The 13395-nt window shown below is 33.1% G+C and overlaps 1 protein-coding gene across 1 annotated transcript; it reads left to right on the top strand.

Moving 5' to 3' along the window:
* The first annotated feature begins 8344 nt into the window (after window positions 1-8344).
* LOC100250225 (large ribosomal subunit protein uL10y) lies at window positions 8345-13346 on the top strand. Its single transcript, XM_059737290.1, has 4 exons — window positions 8345-8458; window positions 12264-12362; window positions 12436-12828; window positions 12918-13346. Exons 1-4 carry the CDS (start codon window positions 8345-8347, stop codon window positions 13062-13064), a joined length of 753 nt encoding a protein of 250 aa, XP_059593273.1. The 3' UTR covers window positions 13065-13346.
* Window positions 13347-13395: the final 49 nt, after the last annotated feature.

Genomic DNA, 13395 nt, shown 5'->3' with positions numbered 1-13395 from the left:
GAAAAAAAAATCATAAAAATAATTGAAAATGGTTTTAAAAATTATTTTCTAAAATTGTTTTTAAAGAATCGGTTTCTAAAATATTGTGAAACATGCCCTAAAACTTTTTTTTTTTTTCTTTTTGAAGTTTAGAAGAATTTTTTAATGTCTCAAAATAATTTCATGAAAAGTGGTTTTTATTTATTTATCTTTTTTAAATTCGATATGAAAGTTATTACTCCTTGTCACTTTTGGTTTTCATATCCTTTCTATTAGTCCAAAGTTTCTTTTAAACATGATTTGAATGATAACAAAAAAAGGTTGAGAAACTCACATTTTATTTGAGCTTAAAAGTTTTAACTTCTAAAGAAATTGAAAGTTAAGAGCCAAATGAGGATTGAGATCTAAACATAAGGACTTTAGTACCTTGAAGAACCCTTAGGAGCAAATTTGTGAGACTGAAATTGATGCACTAGGTTTTGGTTCATCCACTTAAGCAATTATATCCATCCAAAATGTTTGCAAAATTGAAATAAAATCCTTAAAAATTGGGTGATTTTCTTCTAGAAAGAAAAGCCTACCTAAATATCGTCAAAATTATCTTTAAAAGGTTTCCAAACATGTTAGTAGTTTATAGTTGGACTTTTCCCTTTGCTTAAGTAAAAGATAAAAAATTAATTTTTTTTTTTAATAAGAATACATGAAGGCTATTGGATAGTCAATTGCGAGCAATTAGATTGTTTTAGATGTAATAAAATAAAGTAAATAAAATCTCATAATTCTAGTTTAATGAACCAAAATGAATCTATAAAAGTCATTTTGTGTCATTATAATAAAGATCACCTTATGTGGATTTTTCATAATGTTGTATCACTTTGGTAAGTAGCACCTTATCACCTTGTATTAGTATTGGCACCTTGTATTGTCTCTCTTTTTACTCTATCTCACCTAATATTTGTACAAATAATTAAAACTTTACAAACTTCGGATGAGTGGATAGAAAAATCGAAAGACCTTTTATATCATATCAAGTGACATTCCATCAAGAGTCACAATGAATACTTCCTACTAAAATATATACATCCACATTTTTCAATTTCATATAATATTTAATGGTATATGAAAACTTTAATGTATGTACATGACCTTGTTACCCACTTCAGCTCTTCCAAATAGTCCAATTTTTCCTCCATAGCGATAAAAAACTAAAAGATCCGCTACTTTAATTCCCGTTTGAAAAATAGATAATTTTATATTAAAATTGTATATAAGTGCACACATATCTATGAATATGAAATGTTATGCAAGTATCTATAGGACTTAAATTATCAATAGACTCTCCAAGCACGTTGAAATTCGTTTGAAAGTTGCTCCATCAACCGGAACACTTAGAGGAACGAAGTCATGAATCTTTTCACTATATCCATAGGACTTAAATTATCAATAGACTCCCATGTCATTTCTTCAATTTTGCAATAGCTTGTATTTCTCCATATACTTTATACAATTAATCTTTTCACACACATTAAATGTATAATAGTGGGAAATGTAAATACATTAAATTCATAATTTTGGTCATGAATCTTTATAATATTTGGATTAATTTCACGTGATCATGAAGGCTATAATAATTCCAACATTAGAGTCTCCAAACGATATTCCAAGTAATAACCAGCAATATTGAGGCAAAGCCTCAATCAAGCCATACCCCTCTGGTTATCCTAGATTGAATTAATTTGACTTCACATTTTAGCAAAAAAAAAAAAAAAAAAAAAATTATACCACTCCATGCATGTGAAAGAAAGCAATGTTGAAAAAGGATTATTCATTTTTATTTTCCTTTAAATCGAACACAACAGCCGTCCGATCGCGGAACGAATGATCAAATCCAGACCGTACCCACACAGTCCGACACACCCACTGTACTCACGCATAAAACACTGTTCATGTTAACGGCACAGAGCAGTGGCTACCTCCTTCTTCTTCCCGAGGTTTAGCGTTTTAGGGTTTTAGGTGGGTTTTTCTGAAGCTCAACAGCAGTTCATTAATGGCGGTGAAGCTTTCCAGGGCAGAGAAGAAGGTCCAGTATGACCAGAAGCTGTGCCGTCTTCTTGACGAGTATTCCCAGATCCTCATTGTCGCAGGGTTGAGAGGTTTTTGAACATAAATTAAGCATAAGATTCAACATTTTCATTTTCTTTGCTTTTGTCTTTTTCTCCCTTCAGGCTCTGTGTTTTTCCTGATGTGGGTCTCCACTCTCTAGCAAATTGTTGCTGCTCTGGAAAGAAACTGTGTTGTAATTTTATTTTCTGGGTCATGTATATTTTTTTTTTTAGGATCTGAGAAGATCAGAGTATCCGAGAAAATGGGAAGAAGCTACCTGGTTTTGGAGAACTGATAAAACATAAGATTCAACATCTTCATTTGCTTCCTTTTTTTCCTCTTTTCAGGTCCTATGTTCATGGGTCTCTCGGAATTTTTTTGTTCTCTTTTTTTTTTTTTTTTACTGATTTTCATATTGGGTGTTGTTGAAATAGGGAAACGTTGGGCTGATATTCACAAAGGGAGATTTGAAGGGAGTGAGTGACGAGGTTGCCAAGTACAAGGTATGGCTATGGGTGCTGCTGTGAGGCTGAATATTTTAGCTTTGAACGTATTCAGAACTTCATGATCATACAAAACCCCGTTGGTAATATACGATTACTGTTTGTATTTTAATATTCTCAACTCTCGTATGCTCTGTGATAATATTTCATTAATTTTCTTTGTTTTTGTTTATTTGCTTTCTATCTATTGAATCGTACTGTCTCCATCCTTATTCATTATGTGCTTATTTGGCTCGTTTTTCCTTTTTTTTCCCTTCTGGCAAGTTTGTTAGTGTAGACCCCTTGAAAAACCAAAGGAAATGATAATTTTTTCCTTAGGTTTTGGGACCACCCGGGAAAGGGGATGTCACTAGGAATGGCAACGGGCCGGGTTCGGGACGGGTCGCCCCCATCCCAACCCCACCCCGTTTATTAAAAATAATTCACATCCCCGTCCCATTTAAAAAATTAAACGGGGCGGGGCGGGTATAGGAAATTCCCAAACCCGCCCCGCCCCGTTTAGCCTCCTTTTTTTAAAAAAAAAAAATTTACTTTTAAAATTTTTAATTACATTAAAATAAATATATTTATAAATAATAAAATTATTATATTTTTTTATAACTTATTTTATTAATTTTTTTATTATTATCTATATATTAAAAATAGTAAAATAAAATTAATTTTAAATTTTAAATTAAATTAAATTTTAAAATTGATTTTATATGTAAACGGGGCGGGCCGAGCCGGGCCGGGATAGGGCAATACCCGAACCCGCCCCGGGTTTAAAAAAAAATCTCATACCCGTTAAAAACCCGTTTATTAAATTTCAACCCTGTCCCATTAGGGGCGGGGCGGGGCGGGGCGGGTACCCGAAAAAACCTGCCCGGTTGCCATCCCTAGATGTCATGACCCAAATTCCGGGCGACCCAAAATTTGGCACGTGATCCCAAGTTAAAGGTTTGACCCTAAGGGTTTCTCCTATTCCACATTGGCAGTCAACTAAAACACTCTAATTTTTTTTTTTTCACATATAAGTCTCACTAGGGTTCTCACCAACTAACAATATTTTAAAACCTTACTCAAACATATCAAGATTTAATAAACATCATTGCATCCCAAAATAAAGTTTCATAAAAATCCCCTTAATCAAACTAAAGTCTTATTACATTATCTATAATTCACTTATTACAAGGTCTCAATGCCACAAACACAATAAAAAAATAAAACCTTTTCACTAAACCACTCCAGGGGCATCTTGAAGTCCTCCCTGTCCCATCTGTGGATCCTCAGGAGTGATATTTGCATCTAAAAAGATATAAAAATGAAGGGGTGAGCATTTCCACATTGCTCAGTAGAGTGCCTAACACCCAAAGGGTTACTGGGAGATTACTATATTTCAATAACTCAAACACAACAGTTTACCAATATAAATCAAGTCACACAATTTAACATATAACATTATACTCAATCCCACAACATCCAATCATTAAATGAATGCATATGAACGTGTGACACACAATCATACAATGCACTATCGTTCTCGGGCTTTCACTGAATGATACGCGTCCGCACCCAAATATACTCCCCATTTGGAGTCTTCTCGAGGTAAACTTTTAGGTCTTTCACCCTAGGGATCTTTCTCCCTTCTTAATTTGCCTCACACGGGCTTTCACTTTTCATCACTATTTTATTTTTTTTTCCATTTCATGCACTTTTCACAAATCCCTTTTTTTTTTTTTACAACCATGATGCAAATGAATGCCACAAATTCCAAAATTCCTCAATAATTTCTACAATTCCAATAATTTCAACATTCTCAATAACCAAATAAAATAAAATTTTCACATTAAAATTCCCGAAAATATACCAACGAATTTTCAAAAATTCACACATCAATATACTTGAATTTATATCACATTTTCAGAATTTTTCAATAATTCTAATAATTTCTAATATTTGAAAATAACTAATTTTTCACAATAAAATTACCGCAAATATTCCAATCAATTTTCAAAAATTCATAAATCACTAGATTTGAAATCTTGCCCTAATTCCGGAATTTTCCTACATTTCTAACAATTTTTAACAACCTAAAATAGTTATTTATCAATTACAAAGAATTCCGGAAATTACAAAAAAATCCAGAAAAAATCTCAAATCATTCCAGAAAATTCACACAACATCACAATTACCTACTTAACTCATAATTATCAAATTTATAATTTTTTTCCAATGAAAAATACATTAAATTTGAGTTTTAGGGTTAGTTTTCCCCTACCACAAATCTGAGAATTTGGTTGTTAAAAACGAAATCAGTCATCGTAGACTTGTTTCTCTAGTCGAATAGAGTACTTCCTTCGAATTTAGGCTGAAACGGAGATCATTTGGCCGTCAAACGGCCAGTCAAAGATCCGGTAAGTGCCCTAATTTATGCACAGTAGCCTTTCTCTCTCTCTTCCACGCGTGCTGTAGTTTTCCAATTCTCCCCCGTTTTCCCTTTTTTTTTTTTTTTTTTTAACAGCCCACTTCACATGGCTTTTAAAAGCCACCAGCGACTTAAGCCCATATCCAAGCCCAACTCAATTCCTTTTTTTTTAACAATCCATTATCTTAAACGGCCAATATTCAAAGCCCAATGAATATTTTTATTTTATTTCTTTTATTTTATTTTCTTTTGTTTATTCTAATTGTTTTATTTGATTTTCAATTCATTTTTTTTTCATCATTTTCTTTTACACATAATTTATTTATTAACACCAATCTAAAACTAATTTTTCTCAATTTTATTATTCATCAATTTAATTTAATTTTTCTTAATTAATTCTAATTAATTTTTTTTAAATTAATTCTTTTTTTTTTTCCCGGAAAATTTCAATTTCTAAAATCCTAAGAAATTTTCTACCCTAAGGCTGACATGACATAAAATTTCAACTCGTTTAATTGACCGACACAATAAAAAGAAATTCACAAATCCAAAATTGACACGTGTTCTCCAAACACTTTTTTTTTTTACTTTTCAGCCATCACACCAAATAAGATTTTTCAAACTAAAAATGCTAACGTGGCATAAAATACCCCATCATTGCATGGGAAGCCTTTCTTTTTTTTAGTAGGGGACCCTTTTCGAGCATGGATGGCCATGTTGGTTGTTGAGAGGCCATGCTTACTGATCGAGAAACAGGAGAGTGGGTGATAGCTGTGATAGGAGGGTTTGAGGTTGAGAGGTTTTTGAGGTCACAGGGGGAGGTTTTCTGGGGGTTGGGGAGAAAGCCGCGACAAGAGGAGTTTTTGCAGAGGGATAGGGGGAGGTTTTTCAAGAAGTAGGGTGGGAGGATCCAGAGAGAAAAATGAGCTCAAAAGAGGAGAAGGGAGAGGTACGGTTACCATGGATCTCTGGACTTACTTTATGTATATAATCTCCTTATTTTTGTCTTAACAGTTCCGGTGGATTATCTGATCATAGATTCATATGTTTAGTTTCATGGTTCATGTTTGACTTATGGGTTGATTACTGCTATCTCTTTCACATCTTTGGGTTGTTTTGAGAGCAATGAAGCTCTATTTTAGCCTCACCATCTATCACGCAGGAGTCTTGCTCTGTCTTCATTGTTGTGAGATGCCCTCAGATTCACCCACCTCCTCATGACTATTACCATGCTCATCATCCACCCCTAATACCCGCACTGTCACTCTCCAATATATCCAGCGCCATGCATCATTCGTCCTGCCTCATGCTCACTGAATCCCTCAAACCTGCTCCATTTCATCACCATTTCACGTTCCATGCATGACCATCACCCTCACATACCCACCTCTACCTTTCTCTCTCTACACCACTCCATGCACCCCGAGCCTTCCCGCCTTAGCATGGTCATGCATGGCCACATCTTACCCATATCCACGTCCTTCTTCAAACCCACTTCTCTCCCTCTCTCTCTCTATCTCTACTATACTTTCTCTTGCTGGAAAACTGCTTTGGGTTCTTTTCTTTTCTTGCAAACCAAACAGCGGGGTCGCGGGCTGGTCCGCCGGAGACCGGGTTCAAGACCATTTCGAGAGCACGGCGTCGTTTAGTGCTCTGCCGCTACAGCCGATGCCCAAGGGCGGTGAAGTTTCCGGTCCGATTGATTGCAGCCTCTTTATGTCCGGTCCGCTCGAGCGAGGCACTCTGTCTGGTCCCCTCGATGTCGACGCCAACTCTGACGATGGAAGAGTCCATTTCTTGGCTCCATTGAGCGGACTTTATGTGAAAGAGAAGAGGACGAAGGGTGTTTCGGCAACTCGGAAGGCTCTTCACCGGAATCTTTTCGAGAAGAAGCGACCGTGAGTGGTGCCAGTGCTGAAGTCCATCAACCGGAAGGAAGTTCCTGCGGCCGGAGATAGGGTGGCTCGGAGGTGAAGAGTTAGAGCAATGTTCAGTGAGCTCTAGGGAATGCTCAAAGGGATCAGAAAGTGGGAAGTTTGAGGTAGGAATGGGCACGCAGGCATGGACTGCAGGATGTGTTAAATGGATTTTGAAAAATCTGAATATTTGAATTCGAGGGCATGTTTGGTTGCTGATTTTGAAAACTGTTCTGGAAAACCGTTTTTGAGAACAGTTTTTAAGAACAGTTTTTGGTGTTTTTAAAAAAAAAATGTGTTTAGGAATTGAATTTTGAAAAACAATTTTTGTTCTCAAAAACAAAAAAAACATGTTTGGTTGAGTTAATAAAAAAAATAGAACAAATAAAACAAAAAACACGTTTGAAAGATGTTTTTTTTCTTTTCTAATTAATAAAATATTTTCTTCAAGTAATTTTATATTATAAATTTATAAATAATTTTTAGATATATAGTTCATTTAAATTAAAAAAAACATTTATTTTATTAATTTAAAAATAAAAATATTTTTTATATTTTTAAAAAATAAATCAAACATAATAAAATCATTTTTATTAATATTTTTTTATTTAATCTTTAACTTTATTAAAAATTATAGCATATTCTATTAAGTTGAGATAAAATTGTTCTCGTGATTTGTTAATTTTTTTTTATCTCTACTAAATCTAAAATTCAAAATGCCACCCACTTCTCTCACTCGGGCATCAAGAAGCCCTTTTCTGAAGTTGCCCTCCAGTCGGGAAAATTCCTAAAAAAACCCTTCTCTCACTCTGCCACTCTCAATCCTTGCAGGTACTAATCTAATCATGTTATTATTATTTTTTTTCAACCTCCGTTTGATTCCCAAGAAAATCCATGCCCCATTCAATTTCCGGGAAAATTCATCCCCGTTTGATTTCCAAGAAAATCCATGCAAAACCCCCAAGGAAAATAAAAAAAAAATTGTTTTTCTTTTGCTCCCTGTGTTTTCTGGATCCGTTTTAAGGGTCTCTTTCCTATTGTGCCATTTGATTTAAATTTCACGAACCCTGAATCAAAACTGAGAAACGGGAAAAATCAAGAAGAGGCGACGCGACTGTGCTGGAGAAGAGATGAGAACGGGAAGAAAAAAAAAACACAGAGAACAGATGGTTTTTTTGTTGTTTAATTTTGTTCTGTAAACAGTAAAAAAACGGGGAAAACAACATTTTGTTGTTCTCTAAACAGTGCCATTTTGAGAACACGGGGAACAACAAAAACAAAAACGACTCTCGCAACCAAAAGAGTTTTTGGTGTTTTTTGTTTTCAAGAACAGAAAACAGTTCTTGAAAACACTAAACAAACAGGCCCTGAGTTTCTAGACGTTGTACTGGGCTTGTAGAGGGGAGTGCATTCTTTGAATGTTTGAATATTGAGGTAGCATGGGCCACGTTGAGCTTCTCAGGCAAGCAATGGGCCTTCAGCCATGGGCCACTCCAAATGAAGGAAAACTGATGTGGATAAGTCGCGAATCTTACATTAATGGTGGCCTTTTCGTTCTGATATGCTGCCTCAGGGCCGGTCTAGCTTGCATGGCCACCCTTCTTGGCCCATCTTCAAAGCCCACGAATTTTAAAAGTTGATTATTGAAAATTCGGCTTCTAAATAATTCAAGTTCACGATTCTTTTCACCATCAATTTTTTTTTTTAAACTCTAAATTCAATGTCTCAATTTCCAAAATCCCAAATTTCCGCATTTACTTAATCGTCGCTATTTTCATTATTATTATTATTATTAATTCACTTGCTTATTTCAAAAAAAAAAAATCCATTTCTAAATATTTCTTCAAATTTCCAATCTCTAAAATTTTGCTATTCACAGTCAGTCGCTTAATTGTTATTTTTCATCACTATCGTTAATATTCCGTACTTATTTATTCATTTCCTTTAAAAATCCCCTAAAATTTTAAAGTCCTAAATTTATTCACTTATTCATGTATTTTTTTTTTTCTAAAACAAAAAAAAAAAAAGAATTATTATTATTGTCATTTTCGAAAAATCTTCTAAAACCCGATTCTAAACTAAGTTCGCCAGACTCTAATTCTCGAAACTCAATTCCTTAAATTTAACTCTTCAAAGTTCAATCTTCAAAATAATTTTATTAGGTTCTAATTTTAACTTTAATTCTCCAAGATTCGCATTTTTAAATTTAATTTTCCGAAAGCCCCACAATTTCGAATTTAATTTTAGATCTTGTATATTATTATTATTCTTCCGTATTTATTTATTCATTTCTTTTAAAAATTCCAGTCATTAAAATTCAACTCTTCAAAAAAAATCCGACTTCCGAATTTAATCTTCAATCTAAAGAAATTCCACTATTCACTTTCATCCGTTTAAATATTATTTTTGTTAATTATCATTACTATTCCATAATTATCTATTTATTTCTTTTAAGAATCTCAATCATTAAAGTCTAATTCTTCAAAAATCCGATTTTCAAATTTAATTTTCAATCTCAAAAATCTCACTATTCACTTTCATCCGTTCAAATATCATTTTTGATTAATTATTAACGTTATTCCCTATTTATCTATTTCTTTTAAAAATCTGAATTTAATTTTCGATCTCAAAAGTCCCATTATTCGCTTTCATTCTTTTAAATATCATTTTCAATTAATTATTAACGTTATTCCATATTTATCTGTTTATCTCTTTTAAAAATCTCAATCGTCAAAGTTCTATTCTTCAAAAATTCGACTTTTGAATTCAATTTTCGATCTCAAGAATCTTACTATTCACATTCACTCGTTTAAACATTATTTTTGTTGTTATTATTGCTATTCCATACTTATTTGTCTATTTCTTTTAAAAATTTCAACCATCAAAGTTCAATTCTTCAAAAGTCTGTTTTCCGAATTTAATTTTCAATTTCAAAATTTTCACTTTTCACGTTCATTCATTTAAGTATTATTTTCGTTGTTACTTCCAAATCTAATTCCCTATCTCGAATATTCCACTATTCACATTCACTTGTTTAACGGTTATTATCGCTATTATTATTATCTCATTCACTTATTCATTTACTTAAAATTTCGTCTTTAAATAAGTCTTCAAAATTTTGATTTCCAAGTTTAGTTATCTGAAATTCCACTTTTCCAATTTTCGAACTTAATTTTCAATTCCTAATATTCTAATTCTCGCATTTATTCCATTACTTACTTATTATTATCATTATTATTATCATTTTATTCATTTATTTTTAAAAATTCTGTCTTCGAATGATTTCCAAGATTTCCAATTTTTATAATTCAATCTTCATAGTTTCTACTTCTCAAATAAATTTCAATTATGATTTCTTTCAAAATTTAATTTCCAAAGTCTCAATTTTTGTAATTTAATTTTTTTTAAAATCCCAAACTCTCAAATAATTTTCAGAATTCTAATTTCTAAAATTCACATTCTTACATTTAATTTCTAAAAATCCAATTTTCAAATAATCTCTAAGACTCCAATTTTCAAAATAAATTTCAAAAATCTAGTTTTCCTTCGAACAGTTTTAATTTCTGTTTGGTGATGTAAGTGATATGTTTTGTGCTCTTTATCGTACACTGACCCCAGGTACGCATCCACTCTCATTCTGGTCATTCTCTATGCATGTTTTGATTCTCATATGCGCATAATTGATTTGAGTATTTGTTGATTTTTCTCATTGATTGCTAATTCAGCTTCGTTTTATTAGTAGAGACCCAACTTTAGGGACTTAAAGGGGGTGCTATGGTCTTTACTGTACCTTCCCGATAAGTAACCTGACTTCCGAACCCAATCCGATTTTTCACAGACCACCTTTTTCAAATAAGGAGTTACACTTAGGGTTTTCTTTCTTATTTTGTTTACCCTTTAAAAATAAAACGAAAATAAGTGACGACTTCAATTCATCTTTTAATAAATAAATCATTTTTTCAAATAAAAATTGAGCTCGTCATCAAGTGGAAAACGCATGAGCCAAAATGCGAGGTCCACAGTTAGTGTCTTTTTTTATAAGTGTTTTGGAAAATATTCCTTAAAAACCATTTTATGATGTTTTGTAAAACAAAAATATGTTAGGAAGTTTAAGATGTTTTTAACCTATTTTTAAATATGTTTTTTAAATAATTTTTATATTTAGTGTTTTATTTTAATCAATTTACACGTTTGTATAAGGGAAAATTATAAATAATTACTTTTTAAAATAACTTTTAAAAAATAAGTTAAAACAGTAGAAAATAACTAAAAGATATTTTCTGAAAACATCATATTTTTTGTTTTTAAGAACAGAAAACAGTTTTTAATTGTCGAACATGTTTTTCTAATTTTTTATTTTGGAGAACAAAAAATTATTTTAAAAAACAGTTACCAAATAGATACTTAATCTCTTCACAAAGGTTTTGTCTTTTAAACACATGGGGTTCAAGAGTTACACCTCATTTAAGAGATTTCAATGTGGAAAGTAAGAGTGAAGATGTCAAATTAAATTATCAATATCTTATGATATATTTGATTTTGAAAAAAAAAATTAAGAAAAGAATGAGAGGGAAAGAAAAAACAAAATAAAATATAAAAAAAATTAAGTTCTATAAATTATTTTTATATATTAGTTGAAAACTAACTTCACTTATTTTAACTTTTCTATATAAAATTTAAATAATATGAAAATGTATTAATTTTTTAACTAATTTTAATTATATTTAATTATTTTCATATTTGTTACGGTAAAACCAAAATATGGCAAAATCATCTTTCTTCCAAGTTTTTTCTTTTATGGGCGCGTTCTCGAACCAAACATAACAATGTTGTTGATGGGAAAACAAAACATAGGCAGGTGATTTTGTGGGTTATGATGGGTGAACCAGGCTACCGTATAGGAACCAAACTCAGAGCATGACATGCAAAAGCTCAAAGATTTTATGTGGAAAAATACTGTCTAATGGGTGGAAGATAAATGGAAACAATGTACCCAGTTATATTCTCCAAACGTTTGTGAGGGAAGAGAGCCACAATCAGTCAACTTTAGGATAGAGGGCAGGAGCAACACCTGCTACCAAAAAAAAAAAGACCTTGGCTGTGATATTCTTTCTTGCCTGGTTAGTAAATATGGTGAATCTCACTTTCTTATCCTTTTCTTTAAATCATCCATAATTCAGGTGGGTTATATGTTAAATTAAGTGGACAAAATTTCCTTAGACTTTGAAATAGTACTTCACTAGTAATTTTGTTTGCATTTATTAACTGGCTGGAAATTTGATGGTGTAGAGTGATATCTCTGGCGTGTAGTTTGATATGTAATCTTTAGCTTTGGCATTTACTTATCGCCATGAACAGGTGGGAGCTCCTGCTCGCGCTGGCGTTGTTGCTCCTATTGATGTTGTTATTCAACCTGGAAGCACAGGACTGGATCCTGCTCTCACTTCCTTCTTTCAGGTCTGCATTCATACTTCACCCCCTCCGGCTTCTTTTCGGCCTATAGCTTCACAATTTTGCCTTTTTTTTTCAGGTGCTTAACATCCCAACCAAGATCAACAAGGGTGCAGTGGAGATAGTTGTCCCTGTGCAGCTTGTTAAGAAGGGTGACAAAGTGGGTTCATCTGAAGCTGCCCTTCTTGCAAAGTTGGGGAAGAAGTCATTCTCTTATGGTCTTGTTGTCTTGTCTGTTTCCGACAATGGGTCGGTCTTCAGCCCTAAGGTGCTTGATCTCACAGATGATGATTTGGCGGAGAAGTTTTCTGCTGGGGTCTCTATGAAAGCCTCTCTATCACTGGCCATCTCATACCCTACACTTGCTGCTGCACTCCATATGTTCATTAACGCCTGCAACAATGTCCTCACTGTTGCGGTAGTTGCAGAGTATTCCTTCCCACAGGCTCAGCAAGTGAAGGAATACCTAAAGGTACTTGGCGTCGAGCATGGCCCTGAAAATTCTATCTTGCCTTACAATGTGTCCATATCCAGATGATTGTTTGAACAACCAAATTGCAGGATCCAAGCAAGTTTGCGGTTGTTGTGGCCCCAGTTGCAGCTGCTGATTCTGGTGCTGCCCCGGCTGAGGCTGCCAAGGAGGAAGAATCAGTTGAGTCGTGCGATGAGGGATACTGTAATTTGGGTTTGTTTGATTCAGCTTACTAGTATAGCAGTCTGCAGCATGCAGAAGCAAATACTGGAATACTAGTTTAGTGGGTCTTCAAAATACTTGATTAAAAAGCAAAGTGGAATAAACTTTCTTGAAGTAATGAAATATGAATGTGGTTAATATTCTATTAGTTTTTTCAAAACTAAACATCATTATATGATTCTCTGCCCTTATAATCTGGTCATCAACCACAGGTTTATTTTTTGTTTTCTTAATGTGCTTTCTTTCTCTTGCAATTGAGCACAAAAACATTCAATGTACAGAAATTGATGAGCTTGTTTGGGTTGTTAGAAACTATATTTGTCTGAATATAATTATGCTCAAAGT

This window comes from Vitis vinifera, chromosome 6 (assembly GCF_030704535.1).
Source record: "Vitis vinifera cultivar Pinot Noir 40024 chromosome 6, ASM3070453v1".
NCBI classification, from domain to species: Eukaryota; Viridiplantae; Streptophyta; class Magnoliopsida; order Vitales; family Vitaceae; genus Vitis; species Vitis vinifera.
The sequence above is the reverse complement of the archived record's forward strand: the minus strand, read 5'-3'. Positions and strand labels throughout refer to the sequence as shown.

Bases quoted from the DNA above. Each gene is read 5' to 3' on its own strand.
- LOC100250225 (XM_059737290.1), top strand. From the start codon at position 8,345: ATGGGCCACGTTGAGCTTCTCAGGCAAGCAATGGGCCTTCAGCCATGG. The intron at 8,459-12,263 runs GTTCTGATATGC...CGCCATGAACAG, and splicing joins ACATTAATGGTGGCCTTTTC to GTGGGAGCTCCTGCTCGCGC. The intron at 12,363-12,435 runs GTCTGCATTCAT...TTTTTTTTTCAG, and splicing joins CTCTCACTTCCTTCTTTCAG to GTGCTTAACATCCCAACCAA.